Below are 17173 nucleotides of genomic sequence, written 5' to 3' on the forward strand. Positions count from 1 at the left end.
CCTAAGCACATAGGAAAGGTCCCCATGCCTAGGCAAACCCTCTTTGCAACTTCCAGACTCTATCCTCCCATCATTCCGTGCTCCCTCAGCAAAAAGCTAAGGTGGAGAGAAGGGGTCTCAGGAACACTTAAGCCTCCCCCAGACAGCCAAGCCAGCTGTGCAGACTTGGCAGGAGTAAGAGAACCACACACCCTTCTTCACCAATTCCTCCTAAGCAACAAAGAGGACCCCCTACTCAGTCTGGGCCACGTGCCCTAGGGAGGGGAACACAAGCCCAGGTTACCAGTTTCTACTCCGGGAGCCGCCCTCAAGTTTAAGAAAAGCCAGCAGCTGGGGACCCCACAGGAGGGAGGGGGCCAACTACTTCCTCCAAGCGGCTCCCCTCCCCTCCCTCCTCCCAGCTACTAGGTATTTCCTGTTTATAAGGCTGCTAAGGCAGGGCTTTTGGGAAGGGACTAAGGGGTCCACCCTCCCAACCCACCTCCCCCCAGCCTCGCCAGGGCCGAGTTGGGGAGTCCTTGAGGAGTGCCTGATGGCTACAAGGCTCCTCCCGAGGGAAGGAATGTTTCATCCATAGACCATCCAGATCACCCCCTCACTGCCCCCCACCAAGGCCACGGCTCCTATGGGTAAGGGACTCTGGAAGGAACTGCTTCCGGTTCTCCTCAGTCTCCGAGGCCTTTCTAGGGGAGCAGCTTCCAGTCGGGGAGGGGGGTGAGGCTGGATGGGGAAAGGGGGGAAGGGAGGAGAATGTCTTGCCTGATGAGTCACAGCCTGCAAGGAGAAAGAGTGGCCCGCGGATCCCCTTGCCTGCTCCAAAACCTGGCAGTGTCCGCACCCCCGACCCCCCAAGCCAAACTCGGATCACAGATACCAGCCCTTAGGCGGGCGAGGGCGGGGACTCCACTTAAATAACCCTTTTAGTCTTAGCCCCAACTGGTTTAGCAGGCAGAGGAGGAGTGGCTAATTCAGGGAGGGGGTGAGTTGAGGGCCTGCTACAAGAAATAAATAGTACTTCCTTCCCCACTCAGATTCCGGTGGGGGCGCTTGACCAGAGGTCCAGCATCAGAGCTGGGTCTCGGCAGGGAACTGGGCCGGAGGTCGGCAGCCCCTTTTCCCTCCCAGTGCGCGGTCTGGAGCGTAGAGAGAGCTACACCTCAAAACCCACGGTGGCTCCGCCCCCTCTAGCTCCCGCGCCCGCTCCCGCTCGTCTCCGCTCCCAGCCCGGCGGCGCCTGGAGCATAGACACCGAGCGCGAGGCTGCGCCTCCTCGCCCTCCCCCTCGCCTTTCCTCTCTGGGGTCTCTCCCTCTGTCTCCTTTTTTTAAAAGCTGCGTCACATGCATGCCGCTGCCTGAGTGCTCCAGCCCCTCGCCGTCCGCCGCGCAGCGCACGCACGTCGTCGCTCGCGGCGCGCTCGCCCGGGTCACTTTGACACAGCTCTCCCCTCCCACTAGCAGGGCAATTAGCATATTAATAAAGCCCAGCCCAGCCGGGTTGGCGCTGGAGAGCGGGCGCCAGCGTGAGAGAGAGCGAGGGAGAGAGGGAGAGGGAGAGGGGGGCGAGCGGCGGCGGGGAGGGCGGCGGGAGCGCACAGACACGCACACGCGCACACACGGACACACACTCGGGGGACGCACACCCGCGCGCACACACGCAGAGGCAGCTCGCCTTCCTGCCTGGCTTCCTTCCTGTCTGCTCCGCGCCTGACAGGCCCCTCGCTGCAGCCAGGGGCTGCCCGCACCGGACCGAGGCCGGGCCAGGCCGGCGGCGGGGGGCAGCGGGGGCCGCGAGCGGCGGCGGCGGCTCATGCCCGGCCTGTCCCCGCGCGGGGCGGGCACCGTGACTCGGCTGGGCCCCCAGCGGCGGGCGATGTGAAGATGTCAGTGGGCTGTGCCTGTCCTGGTGAGTGGGGCGCGCGACCGCCGGGTCCCTTCCTCCCTAACCCTCTTCGCGGACCCTCACCCCTTGTTTGACGAGAACTTGTCTGGGGGGGGTGACGATGGCAGGGAGGAGGTTATGGGCTGTAAGGGGTGTGCGGGGCCTCAGTCCGGAGGAGGGTTTCCCACAATTGTGTAAATGCGCAACAGCCCTGAAGCGCGGGGAGGGGGCTCTGGGAGTAGCTTAAGTGTATGTGTTGTGGGGGAGGCCGACTGGGGAGGGGGGTTGGGGGGGTAGAAATTCCCAGAATTCCAGGGCGTTAGCCAATCAGAAGTGACTCTGGACTTTTGACCCCCCCCTCAGGTCATCATAGGGTTGTGATTGGCTCGTCTGGGTTGCCCCCCCTTTCCCTGCTGCTTTTTTTTTTCTCTCACATAGCCTATGACCCCCCACACACGCTGTTTCTGAGGACCATGTTTTGGGGGATGGATTGGTTGGGGCTCATTTTAAACCCCCCCCAACTTTTCCTGTCTGTTGCCAGGGCAGGTTGGCCCTCCAGAGGACAGGAGGTACTCCTAGGGGATGCCAGATAATTGGGCCCTTGGGTCTGGCATCTTTGCCCTACTGGGAGGGGGAATGTGATGGCTCCAGGTTGGGAAATGGAGTGATGTCTGGGGAAGCAACCCTTGACCCCAAAATGAGAACTTGACAGAAGATACAGGCTCAGACCCCCTACCTTCCCCAAAACACATGGAAGCTCCTGCCAGTGACAGCCTGGGTATGAGTTGTGTCCTGGAGTACAGATGAGGGGGTGGGCCCTACCTCACTGCCAGGATGGCAGAAAGGGGCCATGTAACTGCAGGGATAGTCTTCAGAGGGCCTCAGAACACTGTCTATCCCCACTCCCAGAAGTTCTGGGTCCTTAAATTATCTGCAAGACCCCTTGTACTATTCCAGGCTGGAATTGGCTTTCTCCTGGAAGTTGAGTGTCCCTGAATCTAGCCTGGTTTTGACTCCTTTTTCTCCTCCCTGCCTCATTTTTTGGGAAGCCCATACCCCACAACTGGAGCCCGCCCTCCCTCTACAAAATCCCTAAGGGAAGCTGCTAGTGTCAAAGCTTCCTTGAAAATCATGTGACCCAGGTTGAGCTGAGCTGGGCTGGGCACACACTTAAAGTGCCTGCAGAGGCTGACGTTTAAGGGGCATGGGGCCCAGAGTGAGGGCTAGTAGAGCCTGAGGATCTTGGAATATCCTGGTGTGGGATCCTTGGCTCCCACTGCAGAGGGTGGGGGAGAGGAGGAGAGAGAAGACCTTGCCAATTTGGAATCCTGCCTGGTCCCATCATCCCTCCCCCTACCAGCTTTGTGTACATATTTGTACGTGTATTTTCTCTTTTATAACTACTCCACACTGGGTACCCTGGTTCAGATCCATCCATGTTTCTGAGCCCACCCCATGACCCTGACTCTCCATCACCACACATGAGCATAACAGAAACCGAAGCTCGCTAGAGAGATAAATCTTAAATTTTAGATTTTCACTTCCCACAAATAGTGGTAGGGGTTGTCAGGCTGGAGGTGGGTGGTAGGTTGGCCCTGAGGCTGGGTGAGATTCAGTGGGAAGAGAGAGGAAGTTTCCCTTTCAGTCTTTGGGAACAGCATGGGGACAGGAGGAGGACGCAGGCCCAGAGGAGTATATGTGTGTGTAGAGGGGACAACTTCAGTGTCTCAAAAAGCATATTCCTTTTGTGTATCTGTCAGCCTGGCTGGGCAGGAAGGGGCAAAAGGTGGCCAGATGACTAAGGGAAGGAGGGGGGATCTTTTTCGTGAAATGAAGTAGTCTGATAGATTGATGTCATAAAGAATGGATGGAGGTTAGACTTCAAGGAGAACCACATGTGGAGGGGCTTGAGAGTGGCCCTGAGATGGGGAATGGTAGAAGTTGGGGTTGGAGGGGACCAGGCTTGCATGGTTGGATGGGAACACATGCTTGAACACAGGGGCATCTTGCTTGGTAGCATATAGCAGTTTCAGGCCCAAAGATCCCCGCCCCCTTGAGCAGCCCTGGGGTGGGGGCCAGGGCGCCCTGGCAGGCCGCCTGCCTGCTGCCTGCCTGCCTGAGTCTCCTTTGTGCTCTGCTGTCTCCCGGCTCCTCCTCCTCCCCCAGCCCAGCAGAGACGGCACATGCCCCACACATGTGACTGAGGGAAGCCAGAACACACGCAAACCCACACACATGCACACGCGGAAACACCACCAGATACACACACGTACATACTGCTCCCATAGTGCTCCTGAGATGGGACTCTGAACAGCTTCTGGAGGTCATATGGCTAATATCCAGGAGAACCTCTGCTAAGGAACATCAGCACCAGCAAGATGCTCGGGGCCAGGGGCCTGTATGGAGCAGCATGTGGCTCAGAAGGGTTAAGGCTGGGAGGAGTAGGGGGAGGGGAGGAGGCAGCAGTGGTGGCGGCTGGGAGCCAGGAGAGGATGGCAGAGCGCCAGGCCAACGGGAGGCCGGGCACAGACAAAGGAAGGGGGGCAGGCACACAGGAGGCCTGGGTCAGGGAGCCCCAGGGGCCCGGGCAGGGGGCAATGCTGGTACCTAATCCCGTGGACTGGGGCAGGCTGCTGCCATTTGATTCCCCACCTCAAGGAGAGGTGTTCTCCCTGTTCTCGCTCATCACCTTTGTCATTCTTTGCTGCTCCCAGTTCCCCACCCCCCAATTTTAGGGCCTCCTAACTCAGACTTGTTCTCTTTAGCTACACCTCCTCTGCCCTCATGCAACTAGGGATTGGGTCAGAACTGTGAGAGGATCCAACTTCCTAGAGAAGGGGAACGAGGAGGGGGCCTGCTTTGAATATATACCAGCCTTAGAATCGCTTCTCCTCTAAATTTGAGGGGACAAGTTGGGGGGTAGGGTGAGCCATGATCCTGTGGGCTAGGGGCAGAAGCCAGAACACACACTCATTCCTTCCCCCATGTGGACAGTCATTTGAGGCCTGCAGTGGCCAAATGTTGGAGGGGGAAGGGAGTGAGAATGGCTGTAGTGCCCCAGGGCTGAGCTTGTATGGAGTGGGGCTGGAAGGCCAGGCTTCCAGCCTCAGGCCCTCCTGTCTCACTGTGATCTGTTCAGGTTGGGATAATCTTTGGCCTTGTGCGCTGTAAGGATCTCTGGAGATAAACTGCGTGTAAATGCACTTAGAAAAGTTTAAACATATGAGACAAATAAGAGTTGTCCTGTGAGTGGGGGAGGAGTGTGGTTATCCCAGAGTTGCACTATACATTTGGGAGTCAGTGGGAATGGCAGGTCCTGCTGGTAGGCAGTATGTTGCAGGATCTGACTGAATGTCGTATGTTTCAATATATTTGGGGAGGCTGGGGTATATAATATGGCCAGGCTGTGATAGGAAATGGTATGTAGGTTTCTGGGAAGGTGGTTTATGGGGTCCATTGCTGTGTAAAAAATAGTCTGTCACTGGCTCACAGGAGTGTAACACAGTTTGGTGTGTGCATTGGTGTCAAGAAGCACATTTGCCATAGGTTCCAATGCATATGGAAGCCAGGGTCTGACGTAAGCTGTATATGTGTGTCCAGCGTTTAGGGTGTATTTAGGATTAAGTGTATCACAGGTTGAAGTGTATCAAGTACTGTGAAACAAGATGTGTTATTTACATGTGGAAAAATGTTCAGAGCGAGGTGCAATATTATTGCTCTGTTGACTGGTGTGTATGTCATGGGAAGTCTTGTCATTGGGGCTGTGTGTGAACATGATGAGGGGAGAAAGAAGGGAGAAGGAGGCTGTTACTCAAATACACACACACACAGGGCTGGGAGTGTGTGTGTGCATGTGTGTTGTGTGTATCTTCCATTCTTTTCCCTCTCTGTCCAGGTAGTAGGGTCTGGACCACTACCCGGTTTTAGAAACACTTCATACTTTCAGATGTCCCTACTGCATTGGAGAACAGGCTCTACCCCACTAACCCCATACCGTTTTTTCCCCAGAGTGTGTGCGCGGGAATTCTGCAGTAGGCTGGACCCCTTCTGGGGACCCTGAGATGGGTACAGGCATGTTTGCCTTCCCAAGCTCTGACAGCGCCCCTTTCCCTGCCACCCACGTGTCTTCAGTGGTGGTGGTAGGGAAGGTGGCTTCCTGTTAAGGGTGATCTGGAATAGGGCTGGAATTTAGCTGGTTTGGGGGCAGGGAAGCCTGGAGTGTCCCCCTACCTCCAATCAGTGTTTACTGGCCGATGTCAGAATGTGTCTCTGTCAAAAATAACCCCCTGGAGCCTCCCCCCAGCTGCTCTGGGATTTCACCAGGGGCTGAAGCCCAGGATGGCATCCTAGACCAGCCTTCCACCTGAAAGATCAGGGAGGAGAGGGGGAGAGGTTTAGGGCAGGTTTGGGGGTCAATGTGAATTTTTGGTTGTCAGCAGAGAGGAGAGCTTCCTCCTCCATCCGTGCTTGTGGCTTGGGCTTCCCTGCTCACCCCTGAGTACGGCCTGGCGCTGGCGGAGGGGGTGCATTTCCTCCTGGGCCCCCCAGGCCTCTCCTTCCTCCAGGTCTCTCCCCGCCCAGTCTGTTCTGTCTGTATCTCTAGGTCCCGTCTCTCCCAGTCTCTGTCTCTCTTTTGTTTTTCTCAGCAGTCCCTCCCTCCCTCCCTCGCTCCTTCTTCCTCTTTCTCGCAGGGAGGGGGCGGGGCCGGTGGGGGCAGCTCCACCCTCCGCCCGCCCTGGGGCCTCATTCTGAGAGAGACTCGCGGAGAGCAGTGAGTGAGCTGGGAGGGAGAGAAAGGAAGAGGAAGGGAGCCGGCGGGTGCTGTGTGTGTGTCTGTGAGTGTGCGAGTGGATGTGAGTGCGGGCCCCGTCTCTCCTGGTGGCCCCAGAAAAGGGGCCCGGTGGCCTGGGGAGGGCGGGCGGGCTGCTCGGAGGCAGAGGCAGCTAGAGGCGGCGGCGGGAGAGCCGAGGAGGAGGAGGAGGAGAGAGGAAAGAGCGGAGCAGCCATTGTTGAGCGAAACCTTGCAAACAAAGAAGGCTCCGGACTCCCCGCGGCCCCCCGCCCCCCAGGCCGGCCCCCTGGCCCCCAGCCCCTGGCCCAGTGGCCATTGTAACTTTCCCCCGGGGCTGTGACCGCCAAGGGGCGGGCGGAGGCTGTGCGTGCGAGGCTTTGTGCGGCCGGTGGAGTGGGGCTCCCAGCCAGGTCTGCCTGTCCCACTCGGGACATGAGCGGCTGAAGTTGGGCCCTCCCCAGTCCTCGCCCCTGCTAGGACCTCTCTGAGCTGTCAGCGCTCCCGCACCTCTCCTGGCCCTTCAGTTCTCTCAGGTAAGTCTGGAGCCTGGTGGGGTGGCTGGAACGTCCTCAGTTTGGCCGGGGCCTGTGATGCTGGCGAGGGGGGAAGGGAGGGGAGAAGTCCCGGCTGCGAGAGGTGGGGGTGTACAGGCCTGCTGACCCATGGTCAGCCCCAAAAGGAGGGGCCTGCCCATAGGTCAGGTTGGTTGCCATGGAAATGCCCAGCTGGAGGTACCCCCCTCAGCCTCAGGATGGAGCTTCCATCCTGAGAAAACTTTCCTACTTCTGGGCTCTTCCTCTTCTCTCCCCCTTCCTAAGGGCTTCTACTTTGCTAGTGGTGGGAGCAAGGGCTATGTCTGGATACAAAGCTGGATGACACCTCCCTTTCACCCCTAGCCCCCACCTTGCTGCCTCCAGCCTTGCTCCTGGGGACAGGCAGCAACAGGGACAGATGGTCTGGGTGATATTCCCTCCCCTTCTCACTCCCTAGCCCTTACACTGGGGCTATTGGGAGTTGCTAGGCTCTGGAGAGAGGCTGGGTTTGTTTGTGTCCATTCATTGGAGGTGTAAGTAGAGGCCCCAGAGCTTCAGGTTTTAGCTCCTCAGAACTATTACCCAGTCCTGTGCAAGTCCTGTCTGTTCCCTGGAGACAGAAACTGAGGCCCTGTGACTGTCTTCAGAATTGAACCCAGGTTTCTTGCTTGTCTTCCTTTTATAGTCTTGAGCTGACACATTTCTGCAAGTGGCCCTGAAACTGAGGAGACACGGGTAGCTAGGGTTTTGGGAGAACAGTGGCTTGGTTAGAGGACAAGGGCCAGGTCTGAGAATCTAGACTTTCAGGTTCATTGCCCAGGCCTGGCCTCTGGTGGGCTGTGTGAGCTTAGACTTCTGTGTGGCCTTAGTCTGCCTGTCTGTGGAATGAGGGGACTTGAGGACAAGGTGGGGACAGTCTCTTTCCTGAAGACATTGCTTTTCAGTCCACACTAGCATGTGAAGACTGTTTGTGCTGTGCTGTTGCGTGTGGATGTGGTCTGTGGGAGCTCTTGCATGGGGTGAGGGCTTGTTGCCTCTGGGTTCCAGCTCTTCTAGGCATGTTGGGGCGAGCTGAGGGTGGAAGCCTGTTAGGCAGGATGGGGCACACACGTGTGCAGGCACACACAGGCTGACTCTTGGCACCTGCAGAGACTGTGCAGTGTGAGCTCCTCTGGGACCCTCCTTTTGCCCACATCGTGAAGGGGGGCCCTGGGGAGAGAATTAAATGACACAAGTTGGCACAGGGTCTTCCTTTGTCTCTTCCCCCCAAAGAACAAGATAGATTTTGTATCCAGACTAGGGAGAGGGTTCATCCATGTAATAGAGGTAGCCTTCCAATGCAGTCAAGTTTCAGGGGCTTGTGGAAGCAGATACCATGGGGGTGAGAACTTATGGGGTTGTGCCTCGGTTTCCCCCTTCTGTTTGGCAGGAAGGAGGAAAATGGAGTCGTGGGAGTACCTGACTTATACCCAACAATGAATGTGGCATCAGGAACTCTATCGCTGATTGAGGGGAAGAGGGTGTGCACATGCACAGACATTTAGAAGTAGAAACCTCTGCCTACTTGCCACTTGTCTCCTAGACTAGGCTTCTCACCATGCCCTCCCTCCCCTCTGAACTGAGTCTCCATCCCAGACCACTTACATAATGTTTGTAAGGTGGGTAGGGGAGCTCTGGGAGCATAGTGCCTAAGACATCTGACTGCTAACCAGAAGGTTGGTGGTTCAAGGTGGGTAGGATCTGGTGGAGAGAGTCTCATCTATCTTCCACTCCCACTTCAAGTATCAGAAGAGAAAAAGGGTTGAGGCTTTGAGTTTCTGGTTTGGAGACAATACCCTACCCATTGGTGGGTGTGGGGGAGGGGTCTGGGCTGATAAGGGAGTGGCAGTTGGTGGGGGAGGCAGAAGGCCCAACTGGTTATCTGATGGGTGTCACCCAACAGAACCCCCCCTCCTTTATCTTTCTATCCCCTGTCCTCCTGAGACACTAGCATGGAGGAAGGGCTAGGAATTAGCAATCCCCCCTTTCCTTCTCCCCTCAAACTTGGTCTATAGAGGACAATAGAGATGTTGGGTGGTAGAAGTAGTACGGAATATGGGAATCAAAAATTCTGGGTTCAAGTCTTAGTTCTAGTTACCAGCTCTAGGATCTTGGCAAGTTCCTTTAAGTCCTCAGCTACCTCATCTTTAAAATGGGGATAATGTTACAGTCAACCCCGTGACCTCACAAAGTTGTAACGATTGAACAAAATAATGTAGACAAAAAAGGTTTATGAAAATTAGATTCTAATGTTTGGATGTTACTTAATTCTCTTGTGGTACAGACATTTCTTCCCAGCTTCATTTCTTCTCCTGAAATCTAGGGATCAGCCATATGAAGAAAGGGAGTTTTGGGTGTGGGGTGGGATTGAGGGTGATACTCCTAGTTTCTTTGTTTTGTTTCGTTTTGTATTGTGAGTTGGGTGAAAGTTTACAGAGCAAATTCACTTACCATACAACAGCTCACATACACTTTGTTTCATGATATTGACTACAATTTACCACAATGCAACAGCTCCCCTCCAACTTCCTCCCCATAGTTACCTCTTCCCTGTGTCCTTCACTCCTGCCCCCCCACCCCACCCCTTTGTGCATACACAGCCCTTCTATACTCCCATGATTGTTTTCTCCAAGGAGTGTATCTACCTAGTGTAAAAATGTTCACCTCATATGCCTGTCTTTTGTTTGGCTGGAAGCCACAGGAGTGGGTTCAGTTCCAGACCTGAAGGACAGCTAGGGGCATAGTGTCAGGGGTTCCATCAGGCTCTTTCAGACCAGCAACCTGGTCCCCCTTTTTTTTTTTTTTTTTTTAAATGATTTTGAGTTTTGTTCCACGTTGTTCTCCCACTCCATCCAGGGTGTCCTACATAGATCTCCCTCCGAGTGGTTGATAGTAGTAGCCAGGCACCATCTAGTTCTTCTGGTCCTTGGCTCCCACTACAGAGGGTGGGGGAGAGGAGGAGAGAGAAGACCTTGCCAATTTGGAATCCTGCCTGGTCCCATCATCCCTCCCCCTACCAGCTTTGTGTACATATTTGTACGTGTATTTTCTCTTTTATAACTACTCCACACTGGGTACCCTGGTTCAGATCCATCCATGTTTCTGAGCCCACCCCATGACCCTGACTCTCCATCACCACACATGAGCATAACAGAAACCGAAGCTCGCTAGAGAGATGAATCTTAAATTTTAGATTTTCACTTCCCACAAATAGTGGTAGGGGTTGTCAGGCTGGAGGTGGGTGGTAGGTTGGGCTACCTGAAGCTGGGCTGAGGAACAAATAAATAAATAAACAAATAAATGTAGCTGCCACTGTTGGGAGGGGAGGTACTGTGTCAGGAGTTGAGGGGAGAGGTGGGGAACATGGATGTCCCACCCCAACTGTAATGCCTTTTATTTTTTGGCTGAGGATCGCATGGTATACCAGTCACTTGGACTAATTGTTTCCATGAATTGTTGGTTTTCTTCATTCTTCTTTGTTCTGGACTAGGAGAGACCCATTGTTACATCTAGATGGCCACTTGCAAGCTTTTAAGATTCCAGTCACTACTTACCATAGTAGGATGTGGAACAATGTTTTGTGTCTTATGTCATGCCAATTGAGCTTGATCCCCTCTGCAACTATGGTCCTGAGCTCACAGGTCCTACTACTTGCTCCCTCTGGATGGATGGCTGTGGCCAAGAAGTGACTACAGTCTTGCCCCTTGTCAGCTCTACTATGTATCTGGGAATTCTTATAGAACATAGCAATACATTTGTAGAAACATTGTCTGCCAACCCTGTACATGGTCTTGGGCACACTTCCCCCCTGCATAGCTATACCTAATAGTTAAGCCTGTCCATCCAACTATCCATCCATATATCCATGTTTGCCTTCATTGACAGTGCAGTACTGTATGTGCAGAAGGGTTCATCTTTGTTGTCTGTACCTTGCATGTACCTCTCTATGTCTTCCTCTTCCTCAATGCCACCGTGTTGATCACTCACATTTGGTACATTGCCCTTCTCTTCACCCAAATCAGTACTTGTCTCTACCTATCTAACAGTGTTCCCTCCCCTCCTTTCCCACCTCTAGTAACCAACAAAGAAAATTTTCTTCCATATATAAACCTTTCCTTGACTTTTTACAATAATGAACTAATACAATATTTGTCCTTCTGTGATTGACTTATTTCACTCAGCATAATGTCCTCCAAGTTCATCCACATTGTGCAGTGTTTTGCAGATTCTACGTTATTCTTTAGGGTTGCATAATACTCCATCGTGTGTTCCATAGTTTGGTTATCCATTCCTCAGTTGATAGACACCTAGGTTGTTTGCATCTTTTGACTGTTGTAAATAGTGCTGCAGTGAACATGGATCTGCATATATCTATTCTTCTTCTGGTTGTCACTTCTTTAGGATGTGTTGTTGTTTTTATATGCCATTGAGTCAGACCCGACTCATAGTGACCCTTCCTTGGGTTTCAGAGGCAGTATCGCTACAGAAGTAGATTGCCCCATCTTCCTTCTGAGGAGTGGCTGGTGGGTTGAACCGCCAGCCTTCTGGTTAGCAGTCAAGTGCCTTAGGCACTAAGCTACCAGAGCTCCCTCTTTAGGATATATACCTAGCATATATAGTAATGGAATGGCTGGGTCAAATTTTATTTCTAATTCCAACTTTTTAAGGAATCTCCATACTGCTTTCCACAGTGGTTGTACCATTTTACAGTCCCACCAGCAGTGTATGAGAGTCCCAATCTCTCCACATCCTCGCCAGCAATTGTTATTTTCTGTCTTGTTGAACTTTGCTACTAGTGCTGGGGCAAGATGGTATCTCATTGTTGTTTTGATTTGTACTCCCAGTTTCTTAATAAAACAAAATTGGAGCCAGATTTAGAAGCAGAGATAGGTGCTCCTTTGAGTCCCTTCCCTCTCTAGTTCACTCCTCTCCTGTTGTAGCTGCCCTGGGAGCTCCATAAGACCAGTCTGTCTTTAGGCTTTCTAAAGACCTCCTGAGAAGGGCTCAGAGGATTCCTTCTTTTCCTTTCAGGTTGTTCCTCAAAGTCATTCAAGCTGTACTCACCGAAGGAGCCCCCGAACGGCAACGCCTTCCCCCCCTTCCATCCTGGCACCATGCTGGATCGGGATGTGGGGTGAGTCTTTTGCCCACTTCCCAGCCCTTTACCAAATGGGATCCTGCCTAGAAGAGGGAGGGAGTGACTCCCATAACTCCTGTCTTCCATCCCCATTCTCATGGCCTCTTCCCTTACACAGCCCAACTCCCATGTACCCACCTACGTACCTGGAGCCTGGGATTGGGTAAGTGGAGTCCAATGGGGAGGGAGGTACTTTGATTTCTATTATGGGGGTGGGGAGGCATTACTTCTACTGACCTCCCTCCTTCACTTCCCTCAGGAGGCATACACCATATGGCAACCAAACTGACTACAGAATATTTGAGCTTAACAAACGGCTTCAGAACTGGACAGAGGTATGGCCAAGGGAAAAGGGGCTGGAAGTGGGAAGGGCCACCTGAGTACCCTTGTGGGATGCCTCATGACCCACACACCCCTCCCCGTGATCCCTAGGAGTGTGACAATCTCTGGTGGGATGCTTTCACGACTGAATTCTTTGAGGATGACGCCATGTTAACCATCACTTTCTGCCTGGAGGATGGACCAAAGAGATATAGTGAGTGGCCTCTGAGTGTCCCTTGTGGGCTTGGGGGTCCTGCCAGTCTGCCTGTGAGAGTACATATGTCTACTTCTAAGGCCTGGAAGTGAGTGAATTGTCCCAGGGATCTGTGTTGGCAGGGGGAGGTATCTATCTGCCCCTTTTGAGGTCCTTCTGTCCTGAAGAGTTTGTCTCATCTCTGCAGCCATTGGCCGGACCCTGATCCCACGCTACTTCCGCAGCATCTTTGAGGGGGGTGCTACGGAGTTGTACTATGTACTTAAGCACCCCAAGGAGGCATTCCACAGCAACTTTGTGTCCCTCGACTGTGACCAGGGCAGCATGGTGACCCAGCATGGCAAACCCATGTTCACCCAGGTCAGCAGTCCAGCTAGAGGTGGGATAGTGAGGCACCTGGGTTTGCTTTCCTTCTTTCACAAAATGTACTCACAGCTATCCCTAGAGAGTTACAACAGGAAAGTGGCAAAACGAAAAGGGAGGGCAGGCATGCTGCAACATTCAGCAAGCATTTATTGAGGACTAGTTTTCTGGGCATCAGGAGTACAGCAGTGAACAAGAGTGCCCTCATAGTGCTAATAGCAGATGGGTGTATCATTAGCTGCATGGGGAGAAGACAAGGCTCTGTTGAGCATTTCTGTGTTTGTGTGTGTGTGTGTGTGTGTATAAGGGACATAGTTGTGACAGGTATATGGCGGGGAGTGCTGTGACTTTTATGTACCCATATTTACAATGCAGGGCAGTAGTGTGTGCAGTGGGAGAGTTAAGAGCAAATGGGGGAGATTGTAACAGGGACACTTCTAGGTATATGGGGAGGGGACAAGGTTGTGACAAGCCTGTCCCCAGGTGTGTGTCGAGGGCCGGTTGTACCTGGAGTTCATGTTTGACGACATGATGCGGATAAAGACGTGGCACTTCAGCATCCGGCAGCACCGAGAGCTCATCCCACGCAGCATCCTTGCCATGCATGTGAGTTGTGGGCAGGACCCAGGACATGAGAGTGAAGGCAGACAGAGGACAGGGTGGGACAAGGTCTGCCATTTACTGACTGTGACCTTAAATAGAGGAGTGAGGTCTCTTCATCTTATCTGAAAAGTGGGTTTTATAATAGCCTCTGTGCCTCCTTTCTCTTGGGAGCACCCCAGTGCTTAGATGGTAGAGTAGATGAGTGGATGCAACCCTGGTGCCAGTGTTCTTTCTCCTCCCTAGGCCCAGGACCCCCAGATGCTGGATCAGCTCTCCAAAAACATCACCCGTTGTGGGCTGTCCAATTCCACTCTCAACTACCTCCGAGTAAGTTCTCTGATTATCTCTGCCCCATCCTCAGTTGGTCTCAGCTCCATGTGTCTTTCTTGACAAACTGCCTCCTTGTCTACCCCACAGCTCTGTGTGATACTTGAGCCCATGCAGGAGCTCATGTCCCGCCACAAGACCTACAGCCTCAGCCCCCGTGACTGCCTCAAGACCTGCCTTTTCCAGAAATGGCAGCGCATGGTAGCACCCCCAGGTGTGTGCCCTGCACCTGCATCTGCACTTACTAGGCTCTGACATTGCTCCCCAAAGCTGTAGCTTCATCTCCTCATGAAGCTTGCTACCCTTCCCTCGTTCCAGGTTCAGTAGGATTGGGACCAGGGTAGGCTCTGGCTCCTTAGGAGCCAAAATAGGGGGCAGGGGGCCCAGGCCTTCTCCCACCTGAATGTCCCTTCCCTGGCACAGCGGAACCCGCACGGCAGCAGCCCAGCAAACGGCGGAAACGGAAGATGTCGGGGGGTAGCACCATGAGCTCGGGGGGTGGCAACACCAACAACAGCAACAGCAAGAAGAAGAGTCCAGCCAGCACCTTCGCCCTCTCCAGCCAGGTACCTGTAAGCATCTCGGCTTTCTTCTCTCTTCTGGGCTGACCCACCGCTGACCCCTGACCCCTGTCCCAGCCTGAGCTTACTAACAAGCATAGAAGCAAAGACAGTTTTCTCACTGTACTCTGCCAGCATGGGGGGACTCCTGTCACTGAGGAGAGAGTACTTGTCACATGTATGGTTGTGGTGACACAGACAACTATAGGAACATAGGACATAAAGGGACAGAGACAGCTAAGAGAACACACAGACACTCAGGACAGTCTAGAGAAACACAGCCCATCAGAGCACATGCACACTGATGAAGAGGCACACTGACTTATGTGCATCTAGGACACATACGTGGGCACGTGCACATACTTTCCCCACATGTGTTTTTGATCTGTTTTCTCTCTCTTACATGTGGACAGAAGTTCAGGAGCCCCCTAATCTTTTTAGGGAGACAGACTAGGGAACTAGGGAAGTAGATTGCCCTCTCCCAACGATCTGGTTGACGTGGGCTAAAGGCTGTGAGGCTCTGGACTCCTTCATTGACAAGGGCTCCAAGAGCTGAGGGTGTCGGAGGAGCTGGGTTTTAAATTTGGATGGGAGTAGAGGGTGGGGGCCGTTGAGTTTCCAGGGGGGTCCTGGGGTCCTGGGGGTATCCACCACCCTGGGCCGGGCGAGCCCCTGCCCCGATTATGTTTGGGGACCTCCGCCACTCTCAGGATGTGATGGTGGTGGGGGAGCCCACCCTGATGGGCGGGGAGTTCGGGGACGAGGACGAGAGGCTCATCACTCGGCTGGAGAACACCCAGTTTGACGCGGCCAACGGCATTGACGACGAGGACAGCTTTAACAACTCCCCTGCACTGGGCGCCAACAGCCCCTGGAACAGCAAGCCTCCGTCCAGCCAAGAAAGCAAATCGGAGAACCCTACATCACAGGCCTCCCAGTAAAGGGCTGGCCATGACTACCCAGCACTCTGCCTGCCTGCCCCATCCCTCGCAGCCCCAGGGAGCAGAAGACAAAATGAAGAAACTTAGCATCGAAAATGGGCAGCCTCATCCACCCACTTCAGGGAGGAACTGGACTCACTAGGGGCAGGTGCCAAGAGGCCCTGGGCTGGGCCTGACCTCTGCAGAGCCTTTTGGGGGAAGGGGGAACTCATGCATATGCCCATGGGGCTCCTGGGCCTCTTAAGAAAAGAAATGTCCCGACCACCCCCCAGGGCATTTCCCTCCATTTTCATCTTCTTGACTCCGCCTCCTTCAAGCCTGGGGTTGTCTACACCCACAGCCCTTAGGGACTTAAAGTTACAGGGCTTGGTTGAATGCCTCCAATCCTTCTACCAAGGTGGCTGGTAGAGAGAGGGGTAAAGCTCTGGGCTATTCCTCCCTTCTGCTACCTATCCTAGCTCCAAGTTTTTAAAAAAATAATATTATTAAAAATGTAAGTTTTTAAAAAAAGAAATCACTCACGTCCCCCCTCTTTCCCCTATTAAAAGTCCAGCTACCTCCCTATTCCTGGCAGATGGGGGCCTAGGGCCCAGGTGGGGGTGAGTGGGGGTGAGTGGGGGTGGGGGCATATGTGTACCGTTTTACACAGTTTGAGAGCTTCAGACCAAGGAGACACTTTGCCATCTCCCTTCCCTTCCCTTTTGGGTGATGAGTTGGGGAAGACATGCCATGGGGTAGGGGAGGCCACTGGTGGCCACATCTGACCTTCTGTGCGACAACCCCCACTGTTGTCTGTGTCCTCATCCTCCAGGACTCTAGCCTGCCCTCCTAGTGCTTGTGACTCCCTCTGTCCCAACCCTCACCACCCCCTTCCCATGGTGCGCGTATTCTTTGCAAGTCCCCTACTAGAGCAGCTGTCTTGGACGGAGGAGTATGGGGGGAAGGAAACCGCCTTGTTTGTTGCTGTGTTTTTGTTTTGTCTCATTTGGGCAGGCATGGAAAGGGGAGGGACTCATCCAGTACCTTCATGCCGCCACCCCTCAACTGCATATCTTGTGCTACCCTTTCCCCCATAGAGGGGAAGGAGCCTCTGAGGGTATTCCAGCTCTAAGCCCACCAGAGAGAAATAGGCCTCTAATCCCCCAAGCTGAAATTGAGGGTCTTCATCTCCTAATATCCCCTCCCCCTCCTTCATAGAAGGGAGGAGAAGGCAGCCAGGATCCTCAGCTCCATTTTATAGATGGACACTGGAGGCTCAAGGCCCAGGGTGTGGCCAAGAGCAGGGTCCCATGAGTCTAGGCCCAGTTCTGTGGCTTTGCTGCCTTTTCCCTGTGGCCAGTCTCAGAAGTGTTAGCATCACCTCTCTCCCTACTCCTCCCTCTGGTTTCTGGGATCCCCACAGCCTGTTTCCTCCACTCTAGCTGCCACTGTTGGGAGGGGAGGTACCGTGTCAGGAGTTGAGG

General features: G+C 53.8%; 1 protein-coding gene across 1 annotated transcript; it reads left to right on the plus strand.

Annotated features, from left to right (window-relative positions):
* Positions 1 to 1710: 1710 nt before the first annotated feature.
* On the plus strand, positions 1711 to 15710 carry LDB1 (LIM domain binding 1). Its single transcript, XM_007939916.2, has 11 exons — positions 1711 to 1904; positions 12276 to 12378; positions 12500 to 12544; positions 12641 to 12716; positions 12814 to 12916; positions 13104 to 13276; positions 13763 to 13885; positions 14126 to 14209; positions 14300 to 14423; positions 14633 to 14775; positions 15480 to 15710. Exons 1-11 carry the CDS (start codon positions 1880 to 1882, stop codon positions 15708 to 15710), a joined length of 1230 nt encoding a protein of 409 aa, XP_007938107.2. The 5' UTR covers positions 1711 to 1879.
* The last annotated feature ends 1463 nt before the right edge of the window (positions 15711 to 17173 follow it).

Source organism: Orycteropus afer, unplaced genomic scaffold (assembly GCF_000298275.1).
Source record: "Orycteropus afer afer isolate SDZICR_OR568_19922 unplaced genomic scaffold, OryAfe1.0 scaffold00064, whole genome shotgun sequence".
In the NCBI taxonomy this organism is placed as follows: Eukaryota; Metazoa; Chordata; class Mammalia; order Tubulidentata; family Orycteropodidae; genus Orycteropus; species Orycteropus afer.

Coding starts and splice junctions, on each gene's coding strand:
- LDB1 (XM_007939916.2), top strand. CDS start 1,880: ATGTCAGTGGGCTGTGCCTGTCCTG. Junction 12,917..13,103: donor GGATGGACCAAAGAGATATA/GTGAGTGGCCTC, acceptor TCATCTCTGCAG/CCATTGGCCGGACCCTGATC. Junction 14,776..15,479: donor CCTTCGCCCTCTCCAGCCAG/GTACCTGTAAGC, acceptor CGCCACTCTCAG/GATGTGATGGTGGTGGGGGA.